Genomic DNA, 21575 nt, shown 5'->3' with positions numbered 1-21575 from the left:
GATTATCGCAGTAGACGGTGCAGCACTTCTGGGGGGACCTAACAAGATTGTGGTTGATTAAGAGATGTTATTGATTTTCGGAAAATTTTGAAGATCGATCTATTTTTTATCTTAATTAAATATACTATTTTTCAAATTTAGAAATTTGTTACTAGAAAACTATGAAGTATGCTAATATTTGTTTGTTTTTAACACTTTTTTGTAAATAATTCTTGATGGTATTGGTAAGATAGTTTATTTGTATAATTTATGTGTTTTTTTCTCTTTTTGTGTGATAATTCAAAGGGTTGTTCTCAAATATACTTTACCTCACATTTTTTGTTAACTCATAAAGTATATTTGATTAGATTTTTAAAAATATTTCGCTCATAGTAGTACTAAAAAAAAATATCAGGCGGTGGATTGTAGGTCTATCTAATAACATTTTTATTATATTGCCGGCATTGAGCAGTAGACGCAATTCTGAGTTTACGACTATCTGTGTTCAAATACGTAGCCTTGTAATTTTGAATCCTGCCCGGAAGACAAGAGAACTCATAGACCAAGCATTGGGACAAACTAGCTTTCGCGGAGGTCTTTTCGATGAAACTAATTCGCACTTGCGTTATAGTGAGAGGAAAACCACGAAAACATCTCACCGTTAGCCCGTATGCTAAGGTACACTAACCCTTGATCCATCTAACACTGAGGATATCCTACGAGTGCACTGTGTTCGGTGTGAGTCGGGACCGGAATTCGAATCAACCAGCACCTCTGGGTTTCCAAACTAGGGCATCTCATTGAGAGGTGAACGCTCTATCCACCGTAGCTCTGATAAAATTTGTCGAAAAAAATTTTCAATAAAATATAAGAAAAATATTTAATTAAGTATTTAATTTAAATTTCAAAATGATTCCGCTGAATTTATCCGATGTTAAGCATCACTGGCGGCTGTCAGTGTGCGAGTGGGTAACCACTTTGATCAGCCTGCGTAGAGACCGAGGATGCGCGGTATTGGTCCTCGTTAAACTGTGCTACCGTAAAGTGCTCGACTTCGCACGCAGGTCGTCGGGCTACCGAAGCGGGGGTGCCATCTCCTCCACAGAGGATCAAAATTGTGATGGCATGTCTTCGGATCATCCTCCGAGATGTTTCTCAGACCGTCGCCAATAGCCCATTGTGCAGCTCTAGTGCGACGTAAATTAACAACAACAACATGTATATACGTGCGTAGATATGTATCGAAATATCGTAGAACAACTGATAAGAGAAGGAGAGTGAAGGAGGATGGTCAAGCATGCCCTTATCTTAGCGCGTCGAGAGTCATAGGAGAAGGAAGTACGTTAGCTTTTGTCTTGATTTTCAAATAGATTAAAAACTTTCACGCTTGGAAATTGTATGGAACTGAAAACTACATTGAACATAATTCCAAAAAAAAGCGTCATGGAAATTTAAAAAAATACTTGTGGTAAATGAATAAGAAAAAATGTTAAGAAAGGAGGAAATATCGTAGTACAGTCCAATACAACTGAGAAGAGGGATAAAGGGGATGGATTGAAACATGTGGAATCGAAAGGTTTTCTTCCTAAATTACGTTTTCGACTGTTGTGATTGTAAATTCAAAACAAGTGTTGTTCGACTTCGGTAATCTACTGAGATAAATGCCATCCTTAACTTTTAGTGAGGAACACATAACTGGAGCAGAAATAAACAGGCGATAGCTTCAAAACAGTATTTTCCTCTTTGCAGCAATTTCAGATGTGTTGTTATTAGCCAATGAGGTGTTTCTGGTTATTTAAATTTTACTACTTTTAAAAATAATATTAGAAGATTTTTATGATGTCAACTCCAACAGAGGATGAAAACACTATAGATTTTAGTTTATTTGATCTAGTCAATAAAGATTTAAAGTAAGGCGTGCTTTTAATTATTTTTTAAATTGCTTGACAGTAATTCAATTATTGATCTGTGCTGAAAAATTTTTATAATGAAAATTGGGGTGATTTCGTAATTAGTATCTTCATAATAATTTCGTCCTAAAGTTCTTTGTTGCCCTTCTAATCTTGAATAAGAGTAATAGAATTTCCGTAAACATTGGTGATTCTAAGTATATTGAAGCATTCTTTCCAAAAAAAATATGTAAATAATTATTGTGGTTCCTGATCAGGGTGCCGCAGAAAAATCTGAGAATGTTATCAATCTGGAAAACCTGATAATCTTATCAAAATACTTCCAAGAAAGGAGAAGGGTGATATTTTGTGCTATGTACATTACAGCATAAAGCACAAATTAACGAACTTAAATTGTCATACTATAGTTTCAACTCAATTAACAAGAACCTTAGGATGGTTCTTTTAAGAATCAGAATTTTGTAACATAAAAATATTATAATTTTAAGGCTTAATTGAAGTAATTTTTTTATGCACTTTTAATAAATTTTCCTTTCAATGTTAAAAGGTGCATGATTATGGTACAATGTTAAAAGGTACAATTTTTTAAATTTAATATTTTTTCTAGAAAGATTGTTGTAATGATATCTCTGCAGAAATGGTTTTATTTTATAACCGTGGTTGAACAGCCAGAGCTCATTCTAGGTAGGAAAAAGGGCATTATTACTTTAAAAAAGGCAATAATTTCTTTCTATGGGCTTTACACATTCTATTAATAAACATTGTCAATTAGTAAATGAAAAATGTTTTTATAAACTTTACTAACAGTAGCAAAGCAATCATATTAATTACTAATTTTTATTACAAAATTAACATATATATTGAGCTAGTTAGCTTACTAATTTATTTAAAATGCATGCATATGTTAATAAAATAATAAATGCATGTTTTTAAGTGTCTGTAGTTATGATTTATAAATTAAAATCATTAATAATAATTATTATTTAATGATAGTGGAAGTAACTGCAAACTTTCAAAGACTAGTGCAACAAGGGGGTGTGATGGCTATTTTTCCTTTCCCATATAAATCTATGTATTGAGAGCAACGACAAACTAAATAAAAAGAGTTGAAAATAACAAAAGTTTAAGAAATCCATTGTAGAGTTTGGGGAAAAAATAAAGGGTTGAGGAAAGCATGGGCAAAAAGGGTATGGAGTCTATTACATCAGGGCACTAATTTACTTCAAAAGCAACAGGGTGGATTCTTTTGACTAAAAGAGCAGCAGGGTGCTGTGCCCTGTTTACCCTGCCTAGAATGAGCTCTGTGAACAGCTGCCTAATTTTTGAGTTTACGACTACTAACGTTCAACTACGTAGCTTTGTAATTTTGAACCCAATCCATAAGACAAGAAAATGCCTGGATTAAGTATTGGTAGAAATTTGCATTTCTGAAAGACTTTTTATGGAACTCATCATTTTGCGGTTTTACACAGTTAGCCTCACTACAAGCAGACTTTAACCCATAATCCGTCTACCACTGAGAATATTTTATGTCTGCACAGTGGCCGGTGCAAGTCGGATGCGTAATTCATTTTGATTAGCCATGGCTCGCTTTAGAAGACAAACGCTCTATCCTCTGAGCCATCACGGCTCTGCACCTCTACAATTAACCAAAACAGAAAATAATATGCCTTCTCTAAATCAGTTCTGTCTTCTCTTGCATGAATTGTTTACCCTTTAGTTTTTAAAACCAAGTAGTAGCTCATGAAAAAAAAAAGTCAGAATTCTACAATTTTATCTATAAAACTAGTAGCCTATTCCATGTAATAGGCTCGAGCAGATACTGATCTGGAAATATCTCACTTTATTGGAAGAAAAAAAAAATAGATTAACGTTATGAAATATTTTGACCCCAGGTAATTCAGAATCACTCTGTTTCTGGGGCAAATAATGATCATCTAAGTCAATGACTCCCAAAGTGGTCTATATCGATCCCCAGGGATCGATGGTAACCTACAAGAAGTTCATGTCAAGTGGGGAAAAAATTGAGGGTCCTTGAAATGGGGATCAATGATAGTGGATCTCATATTAGCAGGTTGTGACTTTTAATTTTGGCATTGCATGAATGGACTAATCAACATACACTGGTAGTGCATAATTACTTACATTATACTACCTTATAATATGAAGATATATATCTATCTACATATTTTATAAAAGTAGCTATGAACCAAGAATTTTATTGAAATTTAAGTTATTAGGATTATTTTTCGATATACGAAACTGAATTATTATAAACTAGCATTTGCCTGCAGCTCCGCCCGTGTACGCTTTTATTTTCTCTGCGTGTAAGGTTCTATTTTGTAACAAAAAGTATTTTTCCGCTGTAAGTTGTAGCCTCACAAGATGTGTCAACTCTTTAGCTAGCTAGACCTCCAATTTTATCGGCGCTCAAGATGCAGAAAATTTGTTGCTCAGTTTTTACGAGGAAACTTAATAAGCAAATCGACAGTACACTTCTATGGTTTTGTATACAAACTTATTTCCCCAATTATAATATTAGTAACGGAGTACAGGTTTTATAGTGCACTATTTTATTCCATTGACATATTAATAAAATTAGTTTGAATTTAATTAATAAATGTATAAAATTTACATGTGTTTTTTCTTAAGTTTTTCACACTACACTTCATTACAGTTAGAAATTTAAATCTTTCACAGTGAATAGCACTATACCAGCTGTCAGAAATACATTTGAAATTGATGAATTTACAAAAAATCAATATCAGGTAAGCAGGGGGTCTGCCCAAAACCGAAAAACATGGCAAGGGGTCTACGGGACAAGAAAGTTCAGGAACCACTGATCTAAGTTTTATTTTTAAAAAAAAATTATTATAATTTTTTTTTTTTTTAAAATTTGGGACTTGGACAAGAAACCTTGTACACTTTACTAAATTACAACAACATTTAGTAATTTAGTAATTACAACAACATAATAATTTTTTGTTTAATCCAACAAAATAAGTATCTTTAAAACTACTATCTGTATTTTCCACTTTGAAGATGGGTTTCTAAAAGTGCACATTTCCATAAAGAAAGCAGTTTTCATGCCTGAATTTATTTTTCTTAAAAGTTTAAAATTGCTGCTACTTGAAAATCTATATAATGCTGTTTTATTTTTTCATTGCACTTTCTGAACATGATAATTCATCTGAAACCATTGTTACTCATAATTTTTATTTTATGTTTAGAAAATTCTTTTTGGAAGAAAAAGTGAAAAATGAGAAAGTGGTGGTGATATCAGTATTCGGCAAGACTTCCCTGAATTCATCTCAATTTAAAGAGCATCTGATTGCTGAGGCTTTGAATAAACATATTTTTGAGGTTAATATTAAGTCATTTTAAAATTAAGTGTAACATTTATTCATTTTCAAAATTATTTCCTTTAGGGATGTAACAAATATTCGGCCACTTTTCGGTGTTCGGCCCTTTTGCCGAATATTCGGCCTAGCCGAATACTGCAGTTATTCGGCCGAATAATGAATTATATGCTATTATTAATTATTTAGATTTGTGAATGCCTTATTGTTCGCATCAAGATATTTGAAATATTACAAAAAATACATCAAGTTGTTAAATTTTTTTAAAATATAGAAAGTTTAAAAAAGCAAATTTGTTAATATTTATTTCTTTTTAATTTAAAATTTGAAAATTATTTAATTATAAAATTAAAATTTCAAAAGTGAAACTTTTTAAAAAGTTCTTAATTTTCTGAGTTTTAATAATTTTACTGACAAAAAAGAAAGTTAAGAGTACATTTAACAGTAGTAAGTAATGAGTTATCTTAAATAAAGTAGCATATAAATTACAAGTATAACTGTAACTAAAATATGCTATTATTAATTATTTAGATTTATAAAAGCCATATTGCCTTGTTATTGGCATCAAGATATTTAAATTATTGCAAAAAATAAATCAAGTTGTTAAAATTTTTTTAAATAAAAAAGCAATTTTGTTAATATTTATTTCATTTTTAATTTAAAATTTGAAAATTACTTTAATTACAATCAAAAGAGAAATTTTTTTTAAAAAGTAAGTATTTGGCCGAATATTCGGCCCCATCACTATTCGTTACATCACTAATTTCCTTTAAGAAAATCTTAAGTAGCTTTTGATGTTATAGAAATTTACTATTAGTGTCATTTAAGTAATTATAACTCTAAAGTGAACAGTAATTACTTTAAATTTACTAATCTCAGTTTAATATTTCATTGTACTTATAGTTTAAAGTTCTTTTGTTTACTCATTAATCAGTTTGTGATATCTAATCTGATTAATATGCTGTGTTATGATAAAATCTTTTTTAATGTGTAATTTATTAAGAATAGTACTTAAATGTTTTTTTTTTTTTTATTCTTTAGAATGAAGAAGCTTGTCAGTCTACTTCTGTAAGAAAATGTTTATTAATTTATACTAGTTGGGCAATCCACTGTGTAATGTATATAGTAATTTTATTTGTAATTTTAAAAATGCAAAGAATATCATTGGAGGGAGATAGTCAATGTCTTCCTGTGGCAGAATTTCTTTAGGTTTTCTGCGACAAAAACTCTCTAGCGCTAATATCTTTCTGCAAGATACTTTCAATAATAACAAAGATGTAGGTTACAAATGGATAACAAAAATGCTGTGCTTACAAAAAAAAAAAAACAATGTCTTTTTTTTAATTGATTTATGTAATATTTTTTTATTCTGATATTATAGGCGATATACTTGAATTTTGTTGGGTGGAGAAGCGTACTAATTATTTCCTTTATCGCATTTTGAAAATCATCATCCATCACATTAAAAAATAATTAAATACCATGAAATCTGTTGCAGTAATTAACAAAATCAGATCAACGACGAAATTACGCGAATTGGACTTTTTAAGGGTTACTCAAATGCATCCTTTCAAGATTTGATTCTATTCTATTTTTATATTAAAAGCAGTAATTCTATAAGAGACAAAAACAAACGTGCAGATTTGAATACATATTTTTCTAGGAAAGTATGGAAGATAAATTCCAAAAGAGTGTACAAGATTTACGTAAAAGTTACCTTCAATACTTAATTTTAATAACGATTAAATTAGTAAGTTTTAGAATATTAAAAAAATTACATTTCATTTATTAAAAATATTAAATTTAATAATGATTATTGATGATCAGTTCATTATGGATATTTAAAATATTATAAGGAATATATAATTAATAAAAAATAACCTATAAATATTTTTTTAAGGCGAACAATACTTTAATAATTTGTCCCGCAGTGGACTGATCATTAAGACACGGTTCCCAGCAGATCACCGAAGTCAAGCATCACTGGTTGCGGTCAGTGTGCAGGTGGGTGACCTCTTGGATAGTCTGCGTAGGGACATAAGGTCCGCGGTATTGGTTCTCGTTAAACTGCTCTACCGTAAAGTGCTCGACTTTGTGTGCAGGTCCTCAGGCTACTAAAGCGGGGGTACCACCCCCTCTGCAGAGGATCAAAATTGTGATGGCATGTCTTCGGATCATTCTCAGGGATGTTTCCCAGACTGTCGCCAATAGCCCATTGTGCAGCTCTAGTGCGTAATCATAGTAAATTAACTACAACAACAATCATTACTCTCTGACTGCATTGCAGTTACACTAAACTTGCTATGAAAAAACACTTAAAATGATGCCTATAACTTGAAATGTAAAACTTAAAAATTTTGCAGCCTACATATTTTTATAATGCAAAAAAGCATTTGTATATGTTTCAAATGTAAAAAAAAATAATGACTATGTTTAAAATGGGGTTGCCATTCTACAGGGAGAAGAGGAAAATCCCGGAAAATGCAGAGAATTTAAAATTCACCAAAATTAACCAGGCGAAATGAAAGAAATTTTGAGCTTTTCTTTACAAACTCGGAATTCAATTTTTATTTTCTTCTTTTTTTAAAAAAAGTTTACCACTCAAAGAGCAATCTGCGGGATATTTAGGGAAGATATTTCAGCTATACTAAATTATTTCATTTACTATGGCATTATTTAAATTTGTTCAGCTGTTCCTTTTTTTCCCTCAAAATTTTAATTAAGACTAGCATAGTTAGTCCAAATTAGCTACACACAAAAACAATGATTTTGTTTCCTCATAATATATTGTGTGTAATATGTACAAGGAGAACACAGTTAATTTTTTTTCTCCAAATTTGAGTGGCAACCCTACATTAACATTGATTGAGCATCATTATCGTCAGTTAAAGTATGGCAATGCTTATTTTTTGTTGAAAAATCTGGCTATGCACCCTATTTCATCCAAAAGCTGATGCTTACCATAAAAAATTCAGCCTAATCTTAAAATAAGCACAGGGCTCATTTTGTGTAATTATTGTGTTATAAAACCTTTGTTTAAAGTGAGAGAAACACGTTAAATAAATTAAGTTTTGACTGCATATTTAAAAAATAAATTTATTCACACATTATTTCAACTATTAGTATTTTATTTTTTGTCTTTTTTGTGTAATACTTTGTCTATTATAACATTTATAATCTATATCTTTTTTACTATTTTCTATTACAGCATTGCCACTCCGCAGGGAAAATACAGGGAATTTAAAAATCACCTATAATAACAGAGAAAATGCAATAAATTTTAAATTTTTCTTTACTAACTGGGAATTTTATTTCTTATTTTTGTCCTTTGAAATATTTAGACCTCTCAAAAAACAATCTATGGAGTATTTAAAGATAATAATTCAGCTATTATTTCATTTATTATACCATTAAGTATGTTCAGCTGTTCCTTCTTTTTCCTCAAAGTTATACCAGCAATTTAAACTAGTATAGTTAGCCCAAAATAGCTCACAGAAGAGAACAATAATTGTGTTTCTTCTTAATATATTGCGTATAACACAAGCCAAGAATCTTTTTTCCTTCCAAATTTAAGTGGCAACCCTGTTTAAAAAAATTTTAAATTAAGTTTGTCAATTTGTTTCAATAATGCTCTCAATAATTATTTGAAATGCATATTTTTATTAATATAAATTTACAGTAATTCATAACCATCATGATACTGATCTTTTACTTTCAAGAGGAGTTGTGAAGTAAAAGGATATTACGATCCTTCTGTCAGCGCCATATTTCTTCAAGCAACTGGCATATCTGATACAAGTGTTTTAGTTCGTAAATGTAAAGAGTTAGGAACAGAGTTGGAAACAAAGGTAAAAATCAAAATTTGTGTTTTAATTTACTTCACTTGTTTTATTTTCACTCACTAGGTTTATTGCTAACTAAGCATATATTTTAATTACTTTTCAGGTTTTTTTTCTCCAACCCTTTTAAATATTGACTAAGTTGTTCTCAGTGATAAATTGTCAGGATTTGCTGTCATCGATTGCACAGCTCTAGTGTGACCTTAATAATCAACCTTAATTATGATAGATTTAGTAGAAATATTTCGTCTAATATTAATACCAAGGCAGTAAGAGAATTAAAAAAAGATAACTTATCAACATTTTTATTTATAATGGCACCTATATTAATATTATATTGGGTTAATGCTTAAGTTCCCGTGTTTGTTTTTTTAAAAAAAGTTTATAACTTTATTTTTTTACATAAAATAACAGCAATTTAATCAATACGGTACTCTTCGTTGTTGTTTGCGTCTTCCTCTCAACATTCAACTAGTTTTTCGATGCCTCTTTGACAGAAATCACCCGTAAGCGTCTTAAAAAAGTCGTCCAACCAAACCCATAATTCGATGTCAGTATTGAATGAAATGCCACATGAAGCATTTGAGCAGCTCTGTGCTTGCTCTCTCTAGCAGCTTCTGTGGCTTTGGCACCGCAATTAAGCGCAAAATGAAGGTGGTGTCGGAAATGCTCATTTTTGTCAACTTGACACTCCATTGCTTTAAAATGTAACAAAAATAAACTCAACAAAAAAGCGAAATACACTATTTTATAGAGTGAAAAATTCTCTTTCGAATAACACAAAAGATTATGCCAAAACATTTCCTTTTCAGCGCAAATTTTTTAAATTAAACAAAGTGCGGTAACTTGTGCATCAACCCAATAAAACATGTATATTAATTATCATAAATTTGCTCTTATTCCCTTTTCAACGGTTCAATATCCAGGGGTGAGCTCAGGCTTTCTCCAGACATTCCTACTTTTCACAACTTATTAGACTCTTGAGTCATGATGGCTCAGGGGATAGAACGTTACCTTCTAATGAAGTGAACCAATTATTAATATTTTTTTGTCATACTAATTTGCTCACTCTGTAATTTTATATTTTCCACTTGCTTCTCTTTTCTATCAGTATAAATAGTGTGGCTTTATTAAATTTTACAATATGAGTTAATTAAGCCGGGATAGCATGGTTAGTAGTCCAAGAGTTCTTAGATTTGATCCCCCCGGCCAAAGACTCCCCATGTAGTTAATGATGACTGATGCGCGTTAAATCTGTCGAGTCGCAAAATCTTTCATGTTCTCATAACAAATCAATACCTCTGGGGGTACTGATCCAGGAGTTTCCTTGTCTTCTGGATTGATTCAAAATTTACAAGGCTACATAGTTGAGCATTAGTTGTCGTAAACCCAAAACTGGGTCAGCTGTTCAACGACGGATCTAAAATATTAATTAATTCGTAGCTTGATTTTTCCAGTACAACTTTTAAAAAAGTAATAGAAACATACCTTAATCTCTTTAAGTAGTTGACATTTTAATGTTTAAACAAAATAAGTTTTTTCTTTCATGTATCAATAAATAAATAATTAAGTTTATATTTTTAGAGCTTCTTAGAAGTATGGAGTGATTTGCATTTGGATTTTGCTAAAATATTACTTACTCTGTTCTGTGTTTCTCATATAATCATTGTAAGTATAAAAAAAATTTTTTTTTTTGCTTCTTTATCGTCTGTTTAATAAAAAAAATAATTTGCGTGTCTGTCCAACTGTGTATCAATCCTATAACTAAAAAATCATTTGTGTTGGAGTTTTGGAATTTTTAAAGTAGGTGTAAAGAGGAACTCCCTCGAGCCTAAAAGTTTTCCTACAAGGTCAATCAGTTTGTTTGGGAAGGTCATTTAAAAAGTGAATTTTTCATATTGTTTCAACATTAGACATTGCTACAAATTAATCTGTATACAATTCTTTTTCAAACATTAAGAGATAACATCTCTGATGTTTGCTTGCGTATAGCTCTGTTTGATCAAGAGCCACATTTATTGCATACACTTAGTTCATTATTTTTACTCATTATGTAAAATAAGCTTAAGGATCAATAGCAGGTAAAGATTTTGTCACCGTTTTAGTATTTCTTCTTAAATTATCTGAAACCACATGTTTATTTTGTTTAATTAGGCTTTTGAAAAATGGTTCTATAAAATTGAATAGTTTAAAATTAATAGTAGTTGAAATAAAAATATCATGTTAAATATTAAAAATCAGAATAATTGTGAAAATTGTTTGATTTTAGTGTACTATGAATAACATGAGTTAGAACTAGATGATGCTTAAATTTTAGCTTGATGGGATAAACTTATGAAATCATGTTTTGCATAATGTAATATAATATAATAATTTGCTTAATCTTACAGAACTGAAGATAATAAAAAATAAATAAAAATTGTGCAATTATTTTAGCTTTATTAAATGTGTCAATGTATGCCTTTCAGCTTGAAACAATATTTTTATATACCAATTAATTAATTACTTACTTTCTTTTTTATTTTCTACAGGCAATAAGTAAAATCTAAAAAAAAGTAGCATCTAATTAACCAATGTTCTTTTTTTTATTTAAACTATTTTATTCCTTTCAACATATACTTAGTTTATGTACTGATTTTTTTTTTAATTGAAGAACTTAATCTTTTTCTCAAATCTCTTTTTCAGATAACACATCCAAAAGCAGGTTTTGATGTTAGCTACATCCAGCTTTTCAGAGCTCTAGACACAATTAGGTATTCTTATATCATTTCTTTTTTTGATATGCAGTACTTATATGCTTAAATCTGGTTATGGCTGCTCAAGAATCTAATAAAATAAAAAGATGATTAATCGTATTCAACAATCTATAAATATTTAATCTACGAGGTTGGCCCTATTTTAATACCGCTATCTCCACGGAAAGTAAAGGACAGTTTTTAAATGGAGAGTGGTTCATGTGGGATTTTGATAAGGAGATTATTTTAATCACTTGCGTGATATTTTTTACTTTAGTTAAAGACATAAAAATGATGGACATAAAATTTCTGACATAATATAAAGCCCTCTGATGAATAGACAGGCATATCCTCTGGAACTTGTAATTCTCTAGCTGGAAAAAAAAAAAGCTCACATAAAAATTCATGTCAAAAGTATTAAACCAAATATATATATATTTTTTGTATTTATAACAGGAAAAAATGAAAATAATTTTAAGTATCAAATTAAATTGCTGCTTTTCCTTGATGTAAGTGTTGGATCAGTTTTAATTAAAAACATTAATGTTAAATATAGCTCTGTTTGATTACTCTGTATTATTGTTTTGCCAATCAATTGATGAGGTTCTTATAAATGTACAAAGAAACAGACTACCCTAAGTAACTTTTGATCTAATGATCAGATCTTCATATTCTAGGGCTCAATTTTAATGGTTCAAAGGTTTGATCTCAAATATGCTAAATAATTAGTGCAGATAATATTATTTTAACATACAAAATCAGACACAAAAACATGCTTTCTCTGAATAAACATAGCTTTTTTCCAAGGGATTCATATTTCTGTACTCCGTAATGTTAATTTTACGTTTTGCATATTTCACCATAGCTCAATATAATTCCATGCAATATATAACTTTTAGTAAGTATTTATTATTTTATTTAAAAGTGGAAAATATTTTAAATTGTAAGCTATACAATTTTTTACATATTTTTAAAGATTATAATTTTAAGTGAAAAAATACAAAATTTGTGACAAATCGATTGAATAGTTCCTGAGAGATCGAATTTTGAAAAAGTTGTATGTTTTGAATTTGATTTATCAGTAACTATTCAACTGAATTAGCTCAAATTTTGTATTCAGATAAAAAGCCAGGCTCTTGATAAAAATTTTCATATATTTTCTTACTACCTTCAAATCAAACATATAGTTCAAAATTATATTATTCGATTATATATGTCTGAATTTTTTAATACAGTTTAACCTGTTTATCTCGAATCTCACGGGAAAGGCAAAAAAATTTGAGATAAAGAGGTTTCAAGTTATACAGGTACTTTAAAAATATTTAATTTAATTAAGAAATTCTATTAAAAGTGCTTTAATTGTTTTTAGTAGAAAAATATAGGCATTTCTTCAAATTACGTATGCCACATATATTTACATAACATCTATTTACATAATATTTTTTTAACATACATTTAACACTGAAAGTAATTTTTAAAAGATATTTGATGTATAACTTTATTTGTTTCGATTATTCTTTTAAAGGTTAGAAAGAGCGCAAAGCCCAAATAGATAACATTTTCCTGGGATTCAAGAATATTTTAATAGAATTCTACAGCTTTTTTCTACCTCTGTTGCATTCACTTTTGGTTCATCAATATGATCTTCAGCTTCTTCCTCATCATCTGATATTCCTTTGACATTATCTATGATTTCTGCAACTGTCAATGTTCCGCATATTGCCAGGCAGTTGTTCACTTGTAAAATTCTTCAAAATTAATGTCAACATTAAATCCAGATTTTATTACATTCCATTCTGGCAAATCTGGCACTGTATTTTCAGCGTCAGCAGTTTCTTCTTCTTTACTAATGCCTTCAACCTCTTGTTCATCATCTGCACAGCAATTCTTAAAACCATTTTGGATAAATTTTAGAGACACATTTCTCCAGGCAAAACAGTAATTCTGATAGCATCCAACACATTTAATTTTGGAAGAGAACTTTTTTCATTGATGGCATCTACAAGTTTGCATACCAACTGTTTTCTACAGTTAACTTTAAAATTCCTAATTATCCTTTGATCCATTGGTTGCAATTTTGAGGTGAAAATGAATTCTTAGCTTTCATATCTATGTTGAAAAGCTCACCCCTGGTGGTCTGGTCACTACTCATTAACCCCTCACTTAATGCCAGAATCATTGTATTCTTTTCTAGTTAAAGAAAGCGCAGGGATAGTGATTGAAATTCCAAGAAACACCCCCAACCAGTTCATCCCTACTTCCTGTGGGTTCACAAAATGCATCTCTGTAGCAAGTTCTACTGATAACGAAAGTTTTGACACTAGTACTGTATTATTAGAAATTCGAGAAACGGAGGATTTGAAGGGGAAATAATTCGACATAAACATGGAAAATACATTGATTTTAGACAGTAAATGTAGGGAATTTTAGAAATATCGAGATATAGAGGTTTTCAAGATAAAGAGGTTCGAGATAAACAGGTTCAACTGTATAAGTAATTTAATAGTTATGATGCTGTTATAGGCCTTACATATTTCCTAGCTTTTAAAATTTCTTTAATTTTATGGTTTAATTTTTTTTAATCATTCTTAATTCTCTTATAATTAAAATAAATCAATTATTTAATTTTTATCTCATTTTATTAAAAGCAACTTTAAATATTCTTATTATTTTCTTAACAATCAATGTGCAGCCTGCCTTTTAATTTAATACGAATGTATAACTCATTAATAGAGTGTTAAGTTAAATATTCTATGTTAAGTACAAAAGAAATTTTTACTATTACCAATTCTTCTATAATAATAGTCAGGATTTTGAATCAAATGTCATGATTCAAAAATAGATCATCTCAAATAATGTATCTTATATTTACCTAAATTTTGGTTTATAATTTTTTAAGAATTTTAACCTTTGCTTTGCAAATTAAATATTATCTTGAGCTTGTATTATCCCACTGGCAGTTTAGCAAATGAGTAAAATTGGGAGGAATGTTTTTCTCCTATATAGTAACATGTAAAAACCAGTTTTGCTATGCGGAGAAGACTGCACATTAAAATGCGACTTTTTACGTGCAGAACCGTCAGTGGGTTAAAAGTCTAAGTGGGTTTATACTTTTTAAAACTGAGCTTTAGCACATCTGTTCTGGGCATGTTTTTGACAGACATAGTCAGCTCAAATTTAATGCCATTGAGTACATTCCCACCTGCCACTGTTAAGATCCTTCTATCAAAATTTAAAAAATATATTTTTACTTTTATTGCAGTCTTCAATTTAAGAAAAAATTCTATTTGAAAATAAAATGTGTTTATTTTTATGACACATGACATTCATTTATTTCGTGTGAAAGAAATACCTATCGTTTCTTATCTGAATTTGTTCTGAAGGTTTATTTTTCATCTCATGTATGAATATTTTGTCATTGTTTAGTGGTTGTTATTTTTACTATCTTAAGATATTGTATTTCATGTGTGTAAGTTTTTTTTTCTTCTTCTTTCAGATTGAAAGCATTGCCCTGGTTTAAAGAAGTTCTATCCGATTTGGAACTTTCTGCAGAATGGATACAGAATGGAAGACCATGCTCTCCCCGTGTTCTGTTTGTGTTCGAATCTTCTCCTTTGTACACTCCACCCGACAATTTGACTTCAGGCGAATTTTCAACAAGACCAAAACCAAAAGTATGTTGTTAAAAAATTACTGGCATCCAGCTTGCACTGGCCACAGTACTGACGTGAAATATCCTCACTGGTAGACGGATCATGGGTTAGAGTCCCCTTTCCGTCAGGCTAACTAGGGGAGGTTCTTGTATTCTTCTTCTCAATGTAACGCAAATGTGGGTTAGTTCCAGCAAAATGTCCCCCACAAAGGCAAATTTATCCCTGTACTTGATCCAGGAGTTCCCTTGTCTTCTGGATAGGGTTTAAAATTACAATGCTACAAAGTTGAACAATGCTAGTCATAAACCCAAATTTGGTTTTTCTGTTCAAGGACGGTTATAAAATAAAAAATAACTAAGAAGTATGGTTTTGCATTTATTTTCAATTTAAGAACTTTATTTATTTGAAGGACAGATATTTTTTGGAATTTTTTCGCGAAATTAAAATCAAGATTCTGACTGAAGGATCCAATTTATCATTATTTTAGATTATCATAATTATAAGTAGATTCTTACAATTTCATAGAAAAGGGAATTTTTATAAAAATTTTGGTTTAAGCCCAGATAATTAATAGTATTTAATTTCGTTTACTTAATTTATATTTGCTTGTTGTTCATTTATGCTATATTTATGTTGTCTCCCAGTAGATTAGCCAATTCTCGTTTGAAGTTTTATGTCTTATGTAGTCATGTACAAATATTATTTTTTTAAATTCCTATAGAAACAATCCCCTCTCAAAAAACTTGAGCACTCATTGGAGGATGAAATTTATAGAATATTGAGAAAAAGCAGAGTTATAACTAATGTCAGGTATTTAATTTCTATCAATATTTTCTTTGAAATCTACAGTGAACTTTTTGGTTCAGTCCACACGTTATGTTAAGTTTGTAATTTAAATTACTGAAAGTGCAAATTGATCAGAATCCTTTTTTTTTAAATACATTATATGCATATTTTATTATTTTTTTGTCACTTTCTTTATTAAACTTTTACAACGTTAAATTTGATTTTAATACACTTATCTTAAAGTTAACAAAAAATAAATAAATAAAAAGTTAAAAAAGAAATTAATTATAGCAACAAATCAATATATTTCCATTTCAATAATAATTACACTAAAAGTAATCGAAAAACTAAAATGATAATTGCACTAATTGTAAAAAATTAAATAAGTCTATTTCAAGATTCTTTGCAAACGAAGTATAGAATAAAGTGAAAATTTGTTTTTTCTGCTGAAAATTATAATTTCTACATTAATATATTAATATTTTCTTATTAATATTTATATATTAAATATATAAATAAAATCTTAATCTGAAATTAAATATTATTTATTAGACTATATCTGTATTTTAAATTAATATTTTAAATATTCTTTAAATACTATATAGCAAATAATTAGTCATGCATTGCCATAGATTATATACATATAGAATATTTATCATATCAGGTTTTATATTATTATATTGTAATAATTAGACCAAATTATTAGACGCACTGTAGTTTTTCAAAAATTACATGTTTTGCAAGAGTTTGCTTGCAATATTCTTATATTTAAACATACATGTAATGGGCTTTTACTCAGGTGATTTTTTAATATACTTCCTATTTGTATTTATTTTTAACGTATTGCATTACAATGATAACCCATTGATACACTAATGTAAACAAGTGCAAACCGGTTTCAGTTGCGTAAAAGCAATAAAGCTGTATAGTATCACCTGATAATTAAGATTTTACTTAGAATCTTATAATGTGTCTAATAATTTGGCTTAGGGACTGTATATATACACGCATATATTTATTACATAAATGTTAATTTTGCAGTGGAAACTCTCTGTTTGCGGTTCCTGCTAATCAAGAGTTTGTCTACATATTCTCCACAAAGCGATATCTCTCAGATTTTATTGGATTCTTTTTGTCTCAAATAAGGTTCCACTGTCAAATGGCTAAAGACTTGGGTATGACTTTCATTTAATTTCGCTTATTAAACTTCTTTTTTTACAGAACAAATGTCTTCGAAGTCAACATTTACAATAATTATTTCTTATTGTCTCTTGTAACATTAAACTTTTTTTAACTCTTGACTATACATGTTTTATAAAAGTAAAGGGTAAATCACCTAGAAGAAGTGAGATGCCTCATTGCTGAAGAAAACAACAGCATTTGCTATAGATTATTATTAAAAAATGTTTTGTTATTTTTGCAATTTCTTAATTTTACAACACAATTTTTTTTTATTTTAAAAAAATGCAATTGTAAAAGTTTTTTTGTTGTAAAAAAACTTCTTTCATGAATTATTCTACTTCTTGTTCTGTGTTTTACTACAAATTTCATATTTAAATTGCAATATAATATTTATTTCTGTTCAGTATTTTTTTCATTGGTAAAAAAAAAGGAGACTACTAATTTTTGTTTATAAAATAATTATGTAATTAATTCAAGATTTATTTTCTGGCTTACTTTTTTCCTTGAAGACCACCTATTCTAATCCTAGGAGACCCTATAGTTTGTCTAAAGTAAGAACTCCCCTAGCTCATTTGTCTAGACCCGTGGCAGTGACTATGGTAATGAGGTATAACTATTTGAAGTAGTCATTATTTAGGACAGGTTTCGGCTCTGGTCAGCGGGAGAAAGGGAAACTTTTTTTACCGGTCTACTGCCCCGTGACAGAAACATGGCGACATTGTCGCAGAACGTTACAGAGTTATTGCAGAAAGATTTTTCTTTTAAAAAGGACAAATTTTGAGTTTTCTCGTAAATTTGTCTCGTGAATTCCACGTAATGTTTGAATCATACATTTAGATAATCACTTTTTGACGTGCTCAATTCAAGCAGATAGTATCGTAAATCGATGTAATGTTTTGATTGAAGTTTCGGTAGTTATTGATTTTCTCATGGTTTGAAACAATCTGAAATTTTTCATATTGTTTAATATTTCAAACAATATGAAAAATTTGAATCGTGTATTTGAGTATTTACTTTTTAAGGCAGTAATACTTTTGAATTCTTAGCAGTTATTGCTATTGATTTTCTCCATAGATTTTAAATCCGATATTTTATGTACGGTATTGTTTATTACAACCTGATCTCGAAACGAAACACGGATTTGAGGAGTCCGATTCGGGTGAGTTCGTCGTTGATCTTTTTTTCATCAACGGATTTTATGATTTTAATAAATTTTTTTATTGTGATTATTATTTACAAAATGCGACAAGGAAAATAATTAGTGTCCCCCCCCCATCCAAAAAATGCAAGAATATCACCATATTAAATAAAAAAATTATTACATGTTCAATTAAAAAATATAATAGTTTTCTTTTTTTGTAAACACAGCATTTATTATTTTAAATTAGTAAGGTATATATGTTTGTTATTATTAAAAGTATCTTGCAGAAAGGCACTAATGGTAGGGAGTTTTGTCGCAGATAGCTTGAAAAATTTCTGCCACAAGGGTTAATTGTGTTATTCTTAGAGTGAAGAGAAGTTACCCGCCCTGAAATGCGCCTGTCTTGTTTCTATAGCAGCAGACTTTGTGGCGGGGGAGTTCTTAAGGTAGACAAAATGTAGGCATAATCTATGGTCAAAAGAAATTTAAAATATATGGTTTACTTACCATCACATAGAATTTCAAGTGCACTTTTATTTAAAAATCAGAATCACTTGTATAATCATTACCTTTAAAATTTTTCTATTCATCAATCATATTTTTCTTGTTTTAAAATTGCTAAAGGCCAAAGATCAAATTGTTCTAATTTCATGACGTCATTCTCACAAAACAATGTTTCAAAATCTAAAAAAACATATATTACACATTAAAAAACAAACACTATAAAAGGAACATTTATCGCTATTTATGTCTACAAATAGCGATTTGGTTCAAACAGACCCATTACTTATGCTTGAAAGAGAAAGTAAAAAAAAAAAAAAATAATATTTCTAACCTATCTTGAAACTTTCATCCAGACAGAATCATGCAATGACCTCTGATAGTAAAGTAGAACATATAAAAAGTTAAAATTATTTTCCAAAAGAGAGGTCAAATATTATGAGACTGAAAAATAGTGGTCATTTTATTAATATTTAAATTAAGAAAAATTCCCTTAATTCGGAAAAATCACTTGAAAATTTTGCATTGAATTAAGTAAAATTATTATGTAATTAAGTGTAAATAAAGCTTTGAAATATTAAAAAGAAAAGATGTATATAAGTGAGTGATTGTGTTGTGACATCTGTTATTAATGTGCTATGACATATGTGTTATAATTTATATTTAATAATGTTCTAATCATAATTATATTATAAAATTTCATAATTTTAAACCTAGGCAAAAAGTCGTGAAGCCTGCTATTATTACTCAAATGATAGCATTGTAAATTTTTCATGTTTTCTGTGATACACAATTTAAAGAATGTTTTTTTTTGAAGGGTTTTTGCAAAGGAAAAGGAAAAGAAACCATTATTAAATTTCTAGTTACATTAAAGATATTTTTCTCAAACTTGAGGTAAAGCTTTAATTTGAAACTGCATAATGCTTTTTTGCTGAATGGAATTTATTCGATTTTAAAATAACAAAATATTTTAGAAAAAAATATTAAGCATTTTTATGAATTTTCTAGTTTTGTAGAACTTTTTCACCCAGAGAAAAATCTCGTTAAAATCGATGAATATTTCGTAATTTTTTCATATTTTTATGAACCTTTACAATGCAGTGATGAAGTAACTTTTGAAATATTAAATAATTAGGGCATAACAGCTTTATTTTATTATTCTTTTTTTTTTTGAATTAAAGTTTTGGATTTTCTTCTTTTTGAAAATAGTTTTTTACTTTGAAATTTTTTAGTTTTGAAGAGAAATGTCACTAAATAATTTAGCAGATACAAACTCTCAACAATTTTTAAGAAGTGTTATTTTATTGGAATCAGTTATAAAAGTTACATATTATTTATTAAAAATTGATGTTTCATATGAAACAGTTATAAAAGTAACACATTGTTACTAAAATATTGTTTCATATTAAACAGTTTGAAAATACCATATTATTTACTTAAACATGTTATTTTGTATAAAACAGTGGTAAAAGTAGTATGAACTAAAAAGTAATAAAACTATAAACTTATAAGTAATAAAATTATTGCTGTTTCATCTGAAACAGCAATAAAAGTGACATATTATTTGCCAAAATTTGTTGTTTCATACTTAACAGTTATAAAAGTGTATTTGAAGGTGTAGGTAAATTAATGAAAGGCATATTTTTGCAGAGCCTTTGAAAATGACAAAAAGCAATCTTACTATATTAAGAAAAACATTCTTAATATGTCATACTTGGCAATAGAAAAATTAATATTCTTCTGATCATTAAAGGTTTTTTTTGTTTATCATTAATGTGTGATCATTAATGCGTTTTGAATAAAACTATTATTCCAGATTTTCATTTAAAGATACTTTGTTATAAGATTGTTTTTACACCTTGCAGATATTTCTGATTCCAAGCCGAAGAGCAAATCTAATATCCTAGGAAATAATTTAAGTTTTCCGTATGTAAATGGTTTCACATTTGAGCCATTTTCAACCAATGATAACTCTGAACATAGTTTTTCCAAGTTTCTGTTTCAACACATAAATCTAGCCTTGACAAAGGGATTCGATGATAATGTTGGTCGATTTCCGGTTCCTGCTTATTTCGAGGTAAGTTCCTCAATACCTTCATCAAAACTCCTCTTTGTATGTATCTCATGTATTTTTTTTTTTTTTTTTTTTTTTAAATCTTATAGGTTTTACCTAAGTTCTTGTATATATATTTCTTTTCTGATTTTTAAATATTATCATATTCAAAGTTATTTTATTTTTTGTTTCAATTTTTAAAAAATGTTTAAATGATTTTGCTTCTGATCAGGAAAATCATTGTATCATTTTGTATTTTCTTTTATTTGAAGATGAAGGAAAAATTCATTTGATTTAAATCATGATTAATATACCACTTTAAGTCACTTGATTTTTCAAAAAAAATCATTAATTTATATAAATTGTAATATTTAATTTTAAAAAACATCACTAACTTAAACCAATTGATTTTTTTTATTTTTAAATTATTTAATTAA

General features: G+C 28.8%; 1 protein-coding gene across 5 annotated transcripts in view; it reads left to right on the top strand.

Annotated features, from left to right (window-relative positions):
- Positions 1-1698: 1698 nt before the first annotated feature.
- The window catches only part of LOC107444126 (nonsense-mediated mRNA decay factor SMG8), a 62904-nt gene continuing 43027 nt past the window's right edge, over positions 1699-21575 (top strand). Inside the window, exons 1-10 of one of the 5 annotated variants that reach the window (XM_087153322.1) lie at positions 1699-1889; positions 5120-5252; positions 6290-6316; positions 8968-9096; positions 10672-10755; positions 11773-11840; positions 15319-15496; positions 16197-16285; positions 17303-17436; positions 20951-21162. In XM_087153322.1, coding sequence (XP_087009448.1) covers positions 1816-1889; positions 5120-5252; positions 6290-6316; positions 8968-9096; positions 10672-10755; positions 11773-11840; positions 15319-15496; positions 16197-16285; positions 17303-17436; positions 20951-21162 — 1128 coding nt within the window. In that variant the 5' untranslated portion in view covers positions 1699-1815. The remainder of the gene's footprint in view (positions 1890-5119; positions 5253-6289; positions 6317-8967; positions 9097-10671; positions 10756-11772; positions 11841-15318; positions 15497-16196; positions 16286-17302; positions 17437-20950; positions 21163-21575) is intronic. The other 4 variants (XM_087153321.1, XM_087153318.1, XM_087153319.1 and 1 more) reach the window with 4 other exon arrangements.

Source organism: Parasteatoda tepidariorum, chromosome 10 (assembly GCF_982258835.1).
Source record: "Parasteatoda tepidariorum strain Cologne lab strain chromosome 10, Ptep-v5.0, whole genome shotgun sequence".
Classification (NCBI taxonomy): domain Eukaryota; kingdom Metazoa; phylum Arthropoda; class Arachnida; order Araneae; family Theridiidae; genus Parasteatoda; species Parasteatoda tepidariorum.
This window is presented reverse-complemented; position numbering and strand designations above follow the sequence as displayed.